The sequence below is a fragment of the Anomaloglossus baeobatrachus genome, chromosome 9 (assembly GCF_048569485.1).
Source record: "Anomaloglossus baeobatrachus isolate aAnoBae1 chromosome 9, aAnoBae1.hap1, whole genome shotgun sequence".
NCBI lineage: Eukaryota > Metazoa > Chordata > Amphibia > Anura > Aromobatidae > Anomaloglossus > Anomaloglossus baeobatrachus.
The window spans coordinates 226,030,100-226,047,518 of NC_134361.1; the positions used below are offsets into that span (position 1 = coordinate 226,030,100).

Below are 17,419 nucleotides of genomic sequence, written 5' to 3' on the forward strand. Positions count from 1 at the left end.
CAACACCATGCAGAACGGCTCGCCCGGGGCCTGTGCTTCTATTGTGGAGACGGGTCACATATGCTTCGAACATGCCCTGAGAAACCTGGTAGACCCCAGGTCCAAGGGATGGTGGGAACCGCCACCCTTACCACCGGAATCCCTTCAGTCCCAGTTAAACTGACGGTTCAGGTGACGACAGAGGGGACCCGGTTTTCGGCAGAGGCCCACATCGATTCCGGGGCAGTAGGCAACTTTATCCACCAGGCCACGGTAGACCAATACCAGGTCCCGGTCACTCCGCTGAAGAAGCCCCTCTGGTTCGCCTCTGTAGACGGCAAACCGCTCTACGAGCCTGTCCGGTATACCACAGAGCCCGTGAACCTCCAGGTTGGCACTTTGCATACGGAGACCATCGCCTTTTATGTGATCCCGAGGATGGCTCCTGAGCTCCTGTTGGGTCTGCCCTGGCTGAAACTCCATGACCCTGTTATTAGTTGGCGCTCTGGCGCGATTACCCGCTGGAGTCCCTTGTGCCACGACACCTGCTTGCAGCCTGTTCCTCAGCCCCTGGCACTTGACTCAGTCAAGCTGCAGGATCCTGAAGAAGAGACGACGCTATCCAGCGACGTTCCACCGCCCCAGGCATCCGAGACCTCGATTCTACCGCCTTCTGGAGTTGAGACTTTGATTCCACCGCCTTCTGGAGTTGAGACTTTGATTCCACCGCCCCAGGCATCTGAGGCTTTGATTCCACCGCCTTCTGGAGATGAGACTTTGATTCCACCGCCTTCTGGAGATGAGACTTTGATTCCACCGCCTTCTGGAGTTGAGACTTTGAGTCCAGCGGCTACTGAGGATGAGACACTGTCCTGTACCCGGTCCGAGACGCTCGATCCGGTCGTCCAGGATTCCAGTCCTGCTTCTGACTGTCCTTCCCTTTCCATTGCCTCCCTTGCCCTGACATGGGTTCCCCGATACGGGACATAGTGGCTATGAAAACTGTCTGAGGTAAGCAGTCCTTCCTGGTCGATTGGGTGGATTGCGGTCCTGAGGTCCGGTCCTGGTTGTCCTGGAAGTATGTTACTGCCTCTCCGGTGCGCCTTCTTGTCCCGGCCGCGGAGAGGGGGGGTTCAAGGATGGGTGGGGGGGTACTGTCACGCTCCCGGTGTCCCAACAGCACGCTCCTTACCTACTGATCCTGTCGCACCTGCATTGCACCGCTCCGTGCTCACTGATCCAGTCTCGCCAGCGCACCACTGCTCCTTCCTCACTGCTCCAGTCCATGCGTCCACCGCTCTCGCTCTTGCTCCCCTAAGTCCTATTCCAGGTCTCAGGAGCCTGATTCTGACTGATGCCTTCTGTATAGGACCGGGCCGCGCCCACTCACCTGGTCTTGTAGGCCCAGCGCTGCTGCAACAGGAAATTACCTGTCCTATGGGACTCCATGACCATGGTGACCGGGCCCCGTCTTTGCTTCCTGCACCTGTTCCTGGACTGTCCTATGGGACTCCACAACCCTGGTGACCGGGCCCCGTCTTTGCTTCCTGCACCTGTCCCTGTACTGTCCTATGGGACTCCATGACCCTGGTGACCTGGTCCTGTCTTTGCTTCCTGCACCTGTCCCTGTACTGTCCTATGGGACTCCATGACGCTGGTGACCTGGTCCTGTCTTTGCTCCCTGCTCCTGTCCCTGTACTGTCCTATGGGACTCCACAACCCTGGTGACCGGGCCCCATCTTTGCTTCCTGCACCTGTCCCTGGACTGTCCTATGGGACTCCATGACCCTGGTGACCTGGTCCTGTCTTTGCTTCCTGCACCTGTCCCTGTACTGTCCTATGGGACTCCATGACCCTGGTGACCTGGTCCTGTCTTTGCTTCCTGCACCTGTCCCTGGACTGTCCTATGGGACTCCATGACCCTGGTGACCTGGTCCTGTCTTTGCTTCCTGCACCTGTCCCTGTACTGTCCTATGGGACTCCATGACCCTGGTGACCGGGCCCCGTCTTTGCTTCCTGCACCTGTCCCTGTACTGTCCTATGGGACTCCATGACCCTGGTGACCGGGCCCCGTCTTTGCTTCCTGCACCTGTCCCTGGACTGTCCTATGGGACTCCATGACCCTGGTGACCTGGCCCTGTCTTTGCTCCCTGCACCTGTCCCTGTACTGTCCTATGGGACTCCATGACCCTGGTGACCTGGTCCTGTCTTTGCTTCCTGCACCTGTCCCTGTACTGTCCTATGGGACTCCATGACCCTGGTGACCTGGTCCCGTCTTTGCTTCCTGCACCTGTTCCTGGACTGTCCTATGGGACTCCATGACCCTGGTGACCGGGCCCCGTCTTTGCTTCCTGCACCTGTCCCTGTACTGTCCTATGGGACTCCATGACCCTAGTGACCTGGTCCTGTCTTTGCTTCCTGCACCTGTCCCTGTACTGTCCTATGGGACTCCATGACCCTGGTGACCTGGTCCTGTCTTTGCTTCCTGCACCTGTCCCTGTACTGTCCTATGGGACTCCATGACCCTGGTGACCGGGCCCCGTCTTTGCTTCCTGCACCTGTCCCTGTACTGTCCTATGGGACTCCATGACCCTAGTGACCTGGTCCTGTCTTTGCTTCCTGCACCTGTCCCTGTACTGTCCTATGGGACTCCATGACCCTAGTGACCTGGTCCTGTCTTTGCTTCCTGCACCTGTCCCTGTACTGTCCTATGGGACTCCATGACCCTAGTGACCTGGTCCTGTCTTTGCTTCCTGCACCTGTCCCTGTACTGTCCTATGGGACTCCATGACCCTGGTGACCTGGTCCTGTCTTTGCTTCCTGCACCTGTCCCTGTACTGTCCTATGGGACTCCATGACCCTGGTGACCGGGCCCCGTCTTTGCTTCCTGCACCTGTCCCTGTACTGTCCTATGGGACTCCATGACCCTGGTGACCTGGTCCTGTCTTTGCTTCCTGCACCTGTTCCTGTACTGTCCTATGGGACTCCATGACCCTGGTGACCTGGTCCTGTCTTTGCTTCCTGCTCCTGTCCCTGGACTGTCCTATGGGACTCCATGACCCTGGTGACCGGGCCCCGTCTTTGCTTCCTGCACCTGTCCCTGGACTGTCCTATGGGACTCCATGACCCTGGTGACCTGGTCCTGTCTTTGGTACCTGCACCTGTCCCTGTACTGTCCTATGGGACTCCATGACCCTGGTGACCGGGCCCCGTCTTTGCTTCCTGCACCTGTCCCTGTACCGTCCTATGGGACTCCATGACCCTGGTGACCTGGTCCTGTCTTTGCTTCCTGCACCTGTCCCTGTACTGTCCTATGGGGCTCCATGACCCTGGTGACCGGGCCCCGTCTTTGCTTCCTGCACCTGTCCCTGGACTGTCCTATGGGACTCCATGACCCTGGTGACCTGGCTCTTCCCGTTCCTGCCACGCCTGTGCTCCAGCTGCCGTGTACCCTGCCCTCCAGGTGGGGTGCTCGGTCCAGTGGATCCACCTCCTGGGCCTACCAGTCCTCCCCGGCCCTCACAGATGCCCTTTACAATGGGCTTTAAAGCATTAGAAAAAAAAGGGTCTGAACTTTTTTTTTTTTTTATTTTTATTGTGTAACAGAAACACCCCCTTTGTTCATCATGTTCCAGTAGATGGTGGAGCTGTAATACCAGACACAACCTGTAGCTGAGAGTGGAGCTGTTTTTGGAAAAAGATGTATTTTTTTGTCTTATCGCCTATAACCCCTTTTCCTTGTAATTGTCATGAGTGATAGACAGTCCTTTGGTCTCCGACAATAGAAGGTCACAGCGTTTGGCTGCACAATGCTCCCTGACTTTCTATTGTTCCTGCTTTTAATATTCAGTGTACTAGATAGCTCCTGTGCTGGGTTTTCATCCTTTTCCCTTTAGGACCCTGCGGAGCTCCTCTTCCCTTCAGCTGCTAATAATCTGTATTTCCCCTTGGGTTTAAATACTCTCATTTTCCCTGGACTTGTGCTGGTGATATTATTCAGTTCCTTCACAAGCTCTGGATGCAAGCAGGTGGCTTGCACTCATCTGTAGGATCGCTGCTGAACTTCTTAATGAGGCATCAGGATATAAGTAGCTCTTGCTTTTCCCCCTGCGTGCGCTCAATGTGTCTTCTTTAGTGTTTAGTGGGGTTAACGAAGAGCTCATCCCATCCATTCCCTATTTAGGGCCCAGCACTGGGAATATCTAGGATCAGGTATCCTGCTCAGTGCATAGGTGCAGAACCTATTTAGGGTGGTGAGGGACCCTAGGTTGCAGTGGTAGGTTTGGTCAGGGGTCACCATCCCCCTCCCTTTCGCCGTTTGCTTGGTACTCCCTTGTACAACAGTAATGCCTTGTTCCAGCACCATCTGCTTTTGACTCACAGTTGAGGCACTGACTTACTCACCGCCCCGACCGGGTCGCGTCCTCCCCGCACTCCCCTGGCCATCCAGGCATAGTGTTCCTAGGAGTGCACCTAAGATGCGCGGGCGCACACACTGGTCCTCCTCTTAAGAGTCGGCGTGCCATTTCCCGGCTGAGAGGCACTGTGTATTTAAGGCACTCTCCCATTAGGGAAGGTGCCTGTGAAACATATTCAGTTGGTCAAGTCTACTAGCTAGTTGTCAGGTCCTGTTAACCCTGTGTCCGTCTCCAGTATCCGCCTTCCCATACCTGTGTGCCCCTGCCAGGCCCACCATTCCTGTCCGTACCCACCTGTCCAGTCTACCTCAGTCACCCCCCCCCCTGTACTTGTCTATTCCTATGTCTGTCACCAGACATAGGACCGGGGGGGGGGGTCAGCTGCTGCCGTCCCGGTCACTTCCCTGGGAGTGGTACCTGGCGTCCGCTTCACTGTGGGTGCTTAGTGAAGCCCCTCCCACTAAGGGATGTCCAGTGGGGGTCCACTAATCCCGCTCGCTGCCTCTGAGCATTACAGGTATAACCCCTTTAGACCACAATCATTATTGTGCAGAACAGTGGTTATGATGTATCCAGGGAGTCCATAAAAGCTCCATCAGCTCTGAGATGACGACAAACAGGCCTCCTTGTAGCACCGCCGTCACTTTGCATTAGGCTGTTGGGTGGTATCGATATTAGGTCACTCCAACTGACAGGCGGATATGGTACTCTCCTAAAGCCGCATGTTTCAAATTAAGGGGAATTGATGAGCCATAGGGATATGTTGCAAAGTCAATTGCATTTCATATCTTCTCTCATGCTCCACCATTGGTACTGTGCCGCCCCCGTGGGAGCAGCCGAGCTGCTCGGATCCGGGCTCGCTGTGGCTCAAGGGTCTCCGGACCCGGGGTCGTGCGGCCACTCGAATGAAAGGGGGTATTTACAGGGGAGTTGATTTATAGTTCGTGACGCTACCCGTGGTGTACGGTAATTTGGGAGTACCCGGGGTGATGAAGTGGGGCAGCAAGGTGTCGTAGCCCTCCACGGGTAGGGGGGATGCCCCGGGACTCGGTGTGGGGTGCTGGTTCACTCTTGTACCAGTTCATAAGCAGACACTTACAACCGGGTAAACCAAGTCTCTGGGTGCCGCTGAGGGGAGCTCGTCCGGGTCCCATCCCCTATTGTGTTGCCTGGTGATCCGTGACCTGCCTCCTGGCAGTAAGTTTAACTTTAACGTGGTGGCCCAGTAGTATGGAACTTTCCGGACCCCACTCACCACTGTGGCTAAGTGTCGGAGCTTGCTCTCAGGGCTCACACTTGGGATTTTCTGGACTGTTTTAGGTTGGAAAGTCCGATCCCCCTCATTGCTGGTGGGAACGAATCATAAAGGCTCTGTTCTCCTCAAGTGAATTGTCGGGTTGCCTGAAACTACTCCCCGACCTAACATCCGTGTACCCCATCGTGTCTTCGGTCCCGGACCGGTGACAGGGGTTTGCTGCCGGCTCTCCTCCTCGATAGGTCCAGGCACCTTGCCACAATCCCCTGTGACCGGGGGGCCGACTCCTCTAGGCCCAGACCACCGTCTGCAACCTAGACAGCTTCTCTACGAGCCACTGCTCCCGACCTCCTCTGAGCTCCTCACATCTCGAGGGCTACTTCCCAACTCCCTCTACACACACACTCTGACTACACTCCTCACCTCCCCTCCCGACCCCCAGGTGGGCGACTCTATCCCACTCAAGCCATCCACTGGTGTACCTGGTGGGTGTGGTGCAGGGTGTATCTAGGGTTTGATTTGCTGTTGGAGGCAACACTATTAGATAGGGACCCAGAACCAAAAGGGAGGCGGATTGTGCAGTACCCTGCTATGACCTGATAGTCCAGGGGCATCACAGTACCACCTGGGTTCCCGAGTAATTTAGAGTAAGCAAAGAGACATAGGGTCTTTCGACCGGAATGATTATTGTGCAGAACAGGGGTTATGATGTCACCGAGAAGCCTAAGAAATCTCCTACAGCTTTTAGATAATAAAGAACATGCTTCCTTCCAGCGCTGCTGTCACTTTGCGTTAGGGTGACGGATGGTATCAATATTAGGTCACTCCAACTGACAGGTGGATATGTCTCCATCTCAATGCTTCATCTGACAAAACGAGTTCATCAGCAGTATAAAAAGTCAGGGCTCCCGGTAAGGGTGAGCTGTTCGGAGAAGTTGGTCGTGGTGACATGACATGTCTTCTCTCGTGTTCCACCACTAGCATCAACTGAGCTTGAGTCCCGCCGGTTAATTTAGGGTAAGAGCACAGGTATACCCTTCTTTAGACCTGACAGATTGTGCAGAACAGGGGATATGATGGCACCGGGGAGCCTAGGAAAGCTTAAACCGCTTTTAGATTATGAAGAACATGCTTCCCTCCGGCACTGCTGTCACGTTGCATTAGGTTGACGGGTGGTATCATTAGGTCACTCCAGCTGGTCCCAGCAGGTGGATATGTCACCCCCTCACTGCTGTATCTGACAAAACCAGTTTATCAGCAGTATAAAAAGTCAGGGCTCCGGGGAAGGATGAGCTGTTCGGAGATGTTGCATAGTCAGCGGCTTGGTTGTCATTACATGACATGTCTTCTCTCGCTGGACACACAACATGCTCCGATCACTTCTCGAGGTCATCTCCAGATTACGTCCTTGATACAGAATATACTTTTAATTCCCTCAAGCCAATAGGAGATGATTTAAATAGAGGTTAGAGCCATTGTACTTGTCGAAGAAGAGATGGGTCAATTTCAATAGAGGTTAGAGCCATTGTACTTGTCGAAGAAGAGATGGGTCAACTCTACAACATTTAGGACAATGATATCACTTGTATCTTCAGACCCTGGTGGACATCAGACTGTGTTTATTACTGGTGAGGTACCCAACCTTGGGCGAGATTAGTACACCAGGCCTTTATAATCAGGAATTAGTGCTTGACTTTTGTTGTCCTTGGAAGATTAAGATGGTCGAAGTGGTCTACAGTTTAGTAATGTCGTGAGAACTATACGACTTTGTGCCATACTCTTGATCAGTTTGGAGTCTACAAATTTGGGATATTCCACTGAAAACCATGATTTGTCTTACAACAGGTGACCACTATTGACTTCCATGCTTTTGGTGAGACCAACATGACCATCTTCTATATAGTGTAGGTGTTGATTCTCACGATGTTTTACATGTGGGGCTTAAACAATCCAATTCTTTCCTTGAGGTAAGGGTTTAATTAATATCCGGTCTCTCTCTTTAATGCCTACAAGGAGGTTTGGTCCTTTGCAAGAAGACTCTCATGTCATGGTTCCTAGTGAGTTGATACACACGGCACTTCTGGGGTGATGCACAAGTAGAGTCCAAAACCGTCTCAAGTAGATGTAGAAACTTGGCACTCAAGATCAATGTGAATAGTGGTCCTTATGGTGAAGAACTTGTAGGACCAGCACAAGCACAGACATTTCGGTCAAAAAACCTTCATCAGTGTGCGTGAAGAGGGTCCTCAAAGTATAGTTTTATACTATACTTTCTGAAGACCCTCTGTACGCACACTGATAAAGGTCTTTTGACCGAAATGTCTGTTCTTGTGCTGGTCCTAGAAGTTCTTCACAATAAAAACCACTAGTCACTTTGATGTTGAGTGCCAAGTTTCTCCATCTACATGGTTCCTAGGATAGTCACAAATTGGATGTATTAAGACTGATAGCGCAGTCAAGAATCGTCTCCAGGAGAGCTGTCCAAAACACAACAGACCGAGAAGAAACCAAGAACATTGTCAAGATTTAGGACCATGATAGTGCTTACCCTGGGCAGGGGCATAGTTGGAAACAAGGTGGAGATGAGAATCAGATTAAGAAATTAAGCGAATTAGGAAAACACCAAGGACTCCACAGCAGCTCCTTCTTTACATAGGTGTCAAACCAGAAGGGTCGTAGCAGAAGGCCACAATGAAGTAAGAACAGCAAGGGAGAAAGTGTCACCATATGAGGTCGTGAGCAGGATCTGAGACTGCTGAAATCCAACTCTCAAACCTGGCAAAGACTGTAACAGGCCCACTGGCTCTCCAAGGTGTGTAATGATCCAATAGCCCTTTGAGGGGTGTAATAGACCTTCTGGCCCTTCATAATGTGTAATAACCCACTAGCTCTTTAAGGTGTGTAACCAGACCTATTGGCCTTTCAAGGTGTGTAAACAGACCTATTGGCCTTTCAAGGTGTGCAACCAGACCTATTGGCCTTTCAAGTCGTGTAGCCAGACCTGTTGGCCTTTCAAGGTGTGTAACCAGACCTATTGGCCCTACAAGTTGTGTAACCAGTCTTATTGGCCTTTTAAGGTGTGCAACCGGACCTATTGGATTTTCAAGATGTATAACCAGACCTATTGGCCCTTCAAGGTGTGTAATAGACCCACTGATCTTACAAGGCCCACAAGACCTTCAAGGTTTGTAACCAGACCTATTTGCCCTTCAAGGTGTGTAACCAGACCTTTTGGCCCTTCAAGGTATGTAATAGACCCACTGGTCTTACAAGGCCCACAAGACCTTCAAGGTTTGTAACCAGACCTATTTGCCCTTCAAGGTGTGTAACCAGACCTATTGGACTTTCAAGGTGTGTAACAAATTCACTGGCCCTTCAAGATGTGAAACAACCACTGGGCCTTGAAGGTCAGTAACAGAATCACTAGCCCTTCAAGGTGTGTAACAGATCCACTAGCCCTTCAAGGTGTGTAACAGATCCACTAGCCAATCCCTTCACAAGTTTATCAGCAGTATAAAAAGTCAGTGCTTTATGGATTAATGAGCTGTTGCATAATCGAGAGAGGTACTGGAGGGACTCTTAGGACGCAATAGAGGACATTCTACCCTCTTGGGAGATTATCTGTAATTACCTGCAATCTGTAAGTCATTTCACATTACGTGGAGTGGACGGTGAGTCGAGTTTCTTGACCGCCCCAAGCTGAAAAACCTGCTGAAAGCATTAGACTCATTTCTTTTTTAGTTTAGAGACAGAAATCCAATATTAAAAATAGCGTTGGGAAATTATAGACGGTCTGTGGACGTCAGGCTGCACACAGGGACCATTGTCTGCTCCCATAATAGCAGATGTGGACCTTCCCTTACGATTGCCAAGGACTGCTTGGTTCATCTTGTCCTTCCCTACGCACAGTATGCCAATATTACAAGCTGAATGCAGCCCTGGCAAGTAGTAGCTGAGACTTAAGGAGAGAAGTAAACAGGCTTGGACCACCATGACGCAGGAGAGTCTATATATCACGCATGGATGAAGCCAGTGGACGCTCAGGAAAGCATTCATCAAGAGGAGAATTAGCCAGTTCTTTTGGCAGAGGAGATGATGTCTTGCTTAAGCTGGAGACGAGCTTATGATGAGATATTTTATAGAGTTTCTGCTAGGATTCACCTTTCAGTTGGCCAAATTCTTTTATTTCACGATATCCTACAAAAATATTTTTTTTGCAAATTATTGTTACATGCTTTTTTGGCCAAATCATCTCTACGTCTGACGACATCTTCTGGAGGCTTGGGTTGCATGTTTGAGCACAGTACACACTATTATTTGATGGGTTGTCTCAGTGTCAAACTAGGGTTCCTTGGGTCCCAGAACAAATTTTTCAACAGACCAACCTTCGATCTTATTTGTAAACCCAGAAGAACTAGATTCAAGTGATCAATTAATAGCTCTATCTTCACCTCCAGGTCGGATTATCTTCTACTGAACATCTGGAGGCTTCATTATTGTGCCAAAGTTTTAGTTCACCGGAGAATCATCTGGTGGGCCAGTTTGGGTAGTAGGCGGATGGACAGGACTCCAAAGACCTCAGGTGTCATAAACTGGCCAACCTCTGTAGTCTTGATTCAAAAGACCAAGGTGAAGTAGACCACCTTGTAGGACTTTATTGGTGTGCCCTTTAATTAAGATAGTGCTGAACATCTAGAGGCTTCATTATTGTGCCAAAGTCTTGGTCCACCGGAGAATTCTCTGGTAGTGTGGTAGGCCAGTTTGCGTGGTATGTGGATGGACATGACTCCAAAGACCTCAGGTGTCATAAAGTGGCCAACCTCTTTAGGCTTGATTCAAAAGACCAAGGTAAAGGAGATCACCTTGAAGGACTTTATTGGTGTGCCCTTTAATTAAGATAGTGCTGAACATCTAGAGGCTTCATTATTGTGCCAAAGTCTTGGTCCACCGAAGAATTCTCTGGTAGTGTGGAGGGCTAGTTTGGCCAGTATATGGATGGACATGACTCAAAAGACCTCAGGTGTCATAAACTGGCCAACCTCTGTAGTCTTGATTCAAAAGACCAAGGTAGAGGAGACCACCTTGAAGGACTTTATTGGTGTTCCCTAAAATTAAGAAAGTGGCTATGCTTCTCGGTAGTTGTCTTTTCCGTTTTTCATGTACAACATTTACCCGGTGAAACATTGAAGAAATTGAGTTTTTAGGCTTTAAGTCAAGGGTTGCCGTGTCCTCACGGTCTAGCATTTACGGTAGTATAAGGAGAGCCTTCCATTTACAAGGTCACAAACCTCTTGGGACATTCCTACATGTGGATACAATGTGATGATGCATTCTTCCAGAATTTTGTTAGCGATGGATGGAATAATGAATAGTTAAGAGGGAAACCCAAAGCCAATTCATTGGATTGTTGGTGGACCCTTTTGAAGTCTGTGACCCTCGATCTACCTCTATGACTAGGTTTGGCCATGCAGTGGAGTTTGTTTTACGTGTGGGGTCTTTTCTTCTGGAATGACAACTTCCATAAACCTGTTAGGAGGTCCTTCTCTTGTTTCGGTTCCCTTGTGGAACCATTGTGTTTGGCCCAGGAGTCTTTCCTGGCAGAGTGAGCTGTTCTTCAGGAAGGACATCACAGCTCCCGGAGACCATTAATCAGTGGGATGATATTCTTGATTGATCCTTGGTCGCAGATTCTTACATCTGCATAAGATTGATAATAGAATGGATATTAATCTCCTTAATCTACAATTCAGATGGAGAACAAATACATCTTCATGCAAAGGCCATTCCGAGCTTGTACCACGTCCGGGCAGAACAGGAACCTCCGAATGTGTGAGGAGGACTCATTACAATGTTCTATTGAGTATCATTGCCTCTTCTTAAAGAGACCTCGTCGTCAGAAAATGACCATTACGTTTTTGTGTTTTGTCTTTCTATATTAGAAAAAGCAGGTTAAGATTCTGTCACCCGCCGGTCAGGACAATGTGTTCTGTGTCATATGATCTACCCACCATGTCTCTCCATCTCCTAGGTGGTTAATGGAGAGACGGTCGAATGACAGCCGGGACTGTGGTCATCACCGGTGGAATATTAGCGACTGTTATCCTTCTCTGCATTATTGCCGTTCTCTGCTATTGCCGGCTACAGGTAAGATGATACAGGCGGTAACTCAGGATCAGTAATGTATGTACACAGTGACTGCACCAGCAGAATAGTGAGCGCAGCTCTGGAGTATAATACAGGAGGTAACACAGGATCAGTAAGGTATGTACACAGTAACTGCACCAGCAGAATAGTGAGTGCAGCTCTGGAGTATAGTACAGGAGGTAACTCAGGATCAGTAATGCATGTACACAGTGACTGCACCAGCAGAATAGTGAGTGCAGCTCTGGAGTATAATACAGGAGGTAACTCAGGATCAGTAATGTATGTACACAGTGACTGCACCAGCAGAATAGTGAGTGCAGCTCTGGAGTATAATACAGGAGGTAACTCAGGATCAGTAATGTATGTACACAGTGACTGCACCAGCAGAATAGTGAGTGCAGCTCTGGAGTATAATACAGGAGGTAACTCAGGATCAGTAATGTAATGTATGTACACAGTAACTGCACCAGCAGAATAGCGAGTGCAGCTCTGGAGTATAATACAGGAGGTAACTCAGGATCAGTAATGTAATGTACAGTGCCTACAAGTAGTCTTCAACCCCCTGCAGATTTAGCAGGTTTGATAAGATGCAAATAAGTTAGAGCCTGCAAACTTCAAACAAGAGCAGGATTTATTAACAGATGCATAAATCTTACAAACCAACAAGTTATGTTGCTCAGTTAAATTTTAATAAATTTTCAACATAAAAGTGTGGGTCAATTATTATTCAACCCCTAGGTTTAATATTTTGTAGAATAACCCTTGTTTGCAATTACAGCTAATAATCGTCTTTTATGAGACCTGATCAGGCCGGCACAGGTCTCTGGAGTTATCTTGGCCCACTCCTCCATGCAGATCTTCTCCAAGTTATCTAGGTTCTTTGGGTGTCTCATGTGGACTTTAATCTTGAGCTCCTTCCACAAGTTTTCAATTGGGTTAAGGTCAGGAGACTGACTAGGCCACTGCAACACCTTGATTTTTTCCCTCTTGAACCAGGCCTTGGTTTTCTTGGCTGTGTGCTTTGGGTCGTTGTCTTGTTGGAAGATGAAATGACGACCCATCTTAAGATCCTTGATGGAGGAGCGGAGGTTCTTGGCCAAAATCTCCAGGTAGGCCGTGCTATCCATCTTCCCATGGATGCGGACCAGATGGCCATGCCCCTTGGCTGAGTAACAGCCCCACAGCATGATGCTGCCACCACCATGCTTGACTGTAGGGATGGTATTCTTGGGGTCGTATGCAGTGCCATCCAGTCTCCAAACGTCACGTGTGTGGTTGGCACCAAAGATCTCGATCTTGGTCTCATCAGACCAGAGAACCTTGAACCAGTCTGTCTCAGAGTCCTCCAAGTGATCATGAGCAAACTGTAGTCGAGCCTTGACATGACGCTTTGAAAGTAAAGGTACCTTACGGGCTCGTCTGGAACGGAGACCATTGCGGTGGAGTACGTTACTTATGGTATTGACTGAAACCAATGTCCCCACTGCCATGAGATCTTCCCGGAGCTCCTTCCTTGTTGTCCTTGGGTTAGCCTTGACTCTTCGGACAAGCCTGGCCTCGGCACGGGTGGAAACTTTCAAAGGCTGTCCAGGCCGTGGAAGGCTAACAGTAGCTCCATAAGCCTTCCACTTCCGGATGATGCTCCCAACAGTGGAGACAGGTAGGCCCAACTCCTTGGAGAGGGTTTTGTACCCCTTGCCAGCCTTGTGACCCTCCACGATCTTGTCTCTGATGGCCTTGGAATGCTCCTTTGTCTTTCCCATGTTGACCATGTATGAGTGCTGTTCACAAGTTTGGGGAGGGTCTTAATTAGTCAGAAAAGGCTGGAAAAAGAGATAATTAATCCAAACATGTGAAGCTCATTGTTCTTTGTGCCTGAAATACCTCTTAATACTTTAGTGGAACCAAACAAAATTCTGGTGGTTTGAGGGGTTGAATAATAAATGACCTCTGAATAAACTTTTCACAATTTAAAAAAAAGAAATAACATTCTTTTTTGCTGCATTTCACACTTCCAGGCTGATCTACAGTCCAAATGTCACAATGCCAAGTTAATTCCGAATGTGTAAACCTGCGAAATCTGCAGGGGGTTGTATACTACTTGTAGGCACTGTATGTACACAGTGACTGCACCAGCAGAATAGTGAGTGCAGCTCTGGAGTATAATACAGGAGGTAACTCAGGATCAGTAATGTATGTACACAGTGACTGCACCAGCAGAATAGTGAGTGCAGCTCTGGAGTATAATACAGGAGGTAACTCAGGATCAGTAATGTAATGTATGTACACAGTGACTGCACCAGCAGAATAGTGAGTGCAGCTCTGGAGTATAATACAGGCGGTAACTCAGAATCAGTAATGTAATGTATGTACACAGTGACTGCACCAGCAGAATAGTGAGTGCAGCTCTGGAGTATAATACAGGAGGTAACTCAGGATCAGTAATGTAATGTATGTACACAGTGAATGCACCAGCAGAATAGTGAGTGCAGCTCTGGAGTATAATACAGGAGGTAACTCAGGATCAGTAATGTATGTACACAGTGACTGCACCAGCAGAATAGTGAGTGCAGCTCTGGAGTATAATACAGGAGGTAACTCAGGATCAGTAATGTATGTACACAGTGACTGCACCAGCAGAATAGTGAGCGCAGCTCTGGAGTATAATACAGGAGGTAGCTCAGGGTCAGTGATGTAATGTGTAAAGGGGCTCAGCTTTTGTGTAGATATGTATGGATTATATCATGGTGAAGCGTCTCGTTGTAGGTTATTTGTCTTCTGATGTTAGGCACATGAGCTCTGAGGTTGCAGTGTTTCGGGAGAGCTTGTCCTTAGTGATTCCGAACTGTAATAAATGAGAATCTCTCCCGTTTCTTAATGTTCATTATGTTGTGTTTGATTTTCAGTATTATTGCTGCAAGAAGGAGGACTCGGAAGAGGATGAGGAAGAGCCAGATTTTGCCGTCCACTCTCGATTCCCACCGGTGCATTGCAACCGAAATGTAGTCTTAGCCAATGGCCCGTCCATCTACGCTTCCCCCTACAAGAAGCATCAGCACTGCCGGAGCGTATGCCAGGGCTGCTCACACAATGACCCGCCAGCTTTCCTCCTGCACCCACCGGACGAGATCCGAAATGGAGGCGACCGCATCACCTACAAGACGATCAGCCAGGAAGAAATCGAACTACCGGTTAATCTGAGCAATTTGCAGGTGCTCAATCCCAACCGCCTGTCCGCCATGAGGGAGGCTTTTTCCCGGAGCCGCAGTATCAGCACGGATGTATGATTGCGCCATTTCCAGGTGTGACACCTCCGCCTTTTCTCTCCTCGGCATGTGTGGGTTATTATCCGGAGTGACACCGCCGCCTCCTTTACCCTCGGCATGTCTGCGCCATTATCTGGTGTGACACCGCCACCTCCTCTGTCCACGGCATGTCTGGCTTTGCTCAGTACCACTATTCTTTACGTCATCATCACTGGCGTCTGGTTTTTTTTTTGCTTCTTTTTTTATATCCTGAAACCGGACCTTTGAAATTTTTTTGGGAAAACTTTGTCACCCCCTAGTGGTTAATAATGTGCAAAAAAATCCCCCAAAATAACGCACAGTGCAACGTTGTTCCAGTTCATGCTTCTATCTCGTGAATTATCAACTAAGTGTTTTTTTTAACCATGAATGTATTTATATACGACAGACCGGAAAAAAAATATAAAATACGTCACGGCAAGCAAAAAAGATGGCGGTACAAATAACGGTTCATTTTTTGGTCCCCATAAATGTTGACATGCTGTGTGTTGTACTTTTTTTGTACACGTGAAAAGGGGACTTGATGTTAAATACGTTTTTTCACGGATTTTTTTTTTTTTTTTTTGCGCAGCTGGGACAGGATAAAATGGGGATTGAATATTTATGCAATGGGCAGGGAAAAAGGAGACTTTTTTTGGTAAGGTGTAAGACTCTACCTTTTGGTAGGTTGGGAACAATCCGTCAATGGTATAGGATCTTTGCAGTTAAAGGGGGCGCAAACATTTTTGCAAGCCACTATGCGCAACTCAACTTATATTTATATATTGGGATGTTTTTATAATATGTGCTTGGCTGTATATCTGCCGAAATCGACATGTACGGCGAAATTCCTTTAATCTGGCAACACCGAATCATCGAATTGCAAGTTTCTAGATTAAAGGAACTTTCTGTATATACTTAATTAATATATAAGGATATTGATGGCGTCAGAATCCTCGGGGTCTGGCGGTAATATTTTTTTATGACCTGTGTATGGTGCGAGTCTGTGGTTGTGAGTCTGTGGTATACACAAAGTTAAATTAGCAATCAGGAAAGTTTTCAGGCCCGTGACAAAAAAAAAAAAGTGGACTCAGCTGCTGCAGAACAGCTTGCGCAATAACAAGATGCAATACTGTCTATGCTGTTTTTTAGGACGGGTGGCCCCAAATGCTTTATAACCAGTTTATCGGTGGTTAATTTAGTTCGGACTATTGTTATCTGTTATCAGCCAATATAATCACATAAGTGATAGGGAGTAAAAAAAAATGTACCCGTCACTAATAATTACTATTTCCAGTGCTGAAAACATCCATAGAGGTGACTGCACTCATATGAGATGGGCATTATAGGATTTAAAGGGGGTGTCTTGTTGTCAAGAAAATTCCTCTGTTTGCTCATATTGATGTTGTAGATCTGAGGTCAGGGACCTTTTTGGCTGAGAGAGCCATGAACGCCACATATATTAAAATGTAATTCCGTGAGAGCCATACTCACCACAGGGGGGGTGGGGGGTGGAGAGGCTCAGAAGGTCCCAGGAGGCCGGGTAGGCGATGCTGCGAGCACGGAGGAGGGGGTGTCATGGCTCAAGAGGGTCAGTTTGCGGAGGGGTCGGCGATACTGCGGCGAGCGCCATTAATCTGCCAGCGGGCTGCTTTGAATTTCCTGCAGTTGACGAGATCGACTTCAAGAAAATGGCCGTGGCGCGTGCACAGATCGGCGCGATGGACTTCAACAAAATGGTATTGACGCGAGCGCAGAATGACGCGATGGACTTCAAGAAAATGGCCGTGGCGCGTGCGCAGATCGGCGCGATGGACTTCAACAAAATGGTATTGACGCGAGCGCAGAACGACGCGATGGACTTCAAGAAAATGGCCGTGGCGCGTGCGCAGATCGGCACGATGGACTTGAACAAAATGGTATTGACGCGTGCGCAGAACAACGCGATGGACTTCAAGAAAATGGCCGCGGCGCGTGTGCAGATTGACTCAATGGACTTAAAAAAAATGGTCATGGCGCATGCGCAGATCGACGTGATGGACTTCAAGAAAATGGCCATGGAGTCCTATCTGCCCATGCGCCGCCTCCGCTGCAATTTTCGATCTCATCAACTGCGGGAGATTCAAAGCAGCCCGTCGGCAGATCAATGGCGCCCGCCGCGACACTACACGAGCCCGCAGTATCGCCGACCCTGCGCCACCACTGCCGCCTCGGTAAGCCATATGCGGTTTGTAAGACGCACCCCCATTTTGCCCCCAGTCGTGGGGGGGGAAAAATGCGTCTTACAAACTGGAGAATACAGTATTTATTTTTATTAAAGATTTGTCTGCGAGCCCGAT

The 17,419-nt window shown here is 48.9% G+C and overlaps 1 protein-coding gene across 2 annotated transcripts in view; it reads left to right on the top strand.

Moving 5' to 3' along the window:
- FAM163B (family with sequence similarity 163 member B) overlaps positions 1–17,198 on the top strand; it is a 97,953-nt gene extending 80,755 nt beyond the window's left edge. For both annotated transcript variants that reach the window (XM_075324667.1, XM_075324668.1), the window contains 2 exons: positions 11,681–11,796; positions 14,703–17,198. In XM_075324667.1, the coding sequence (XP_075180782.1) occupies positions 11,704–11,796; positions 14,703–15,083 (474 nt within the window). In that variant the 5' untranslated portion in view covers positions 11,681–11,703 and the 3' untranslated portion in view covers positions 15,084–17,198. The remainder of the gene's footprint in view (positions 1–11,680; positions 11,797–14,702) is intronic.
- Positions 17,199–17,419: the final 221 nt, after the last annotated feature.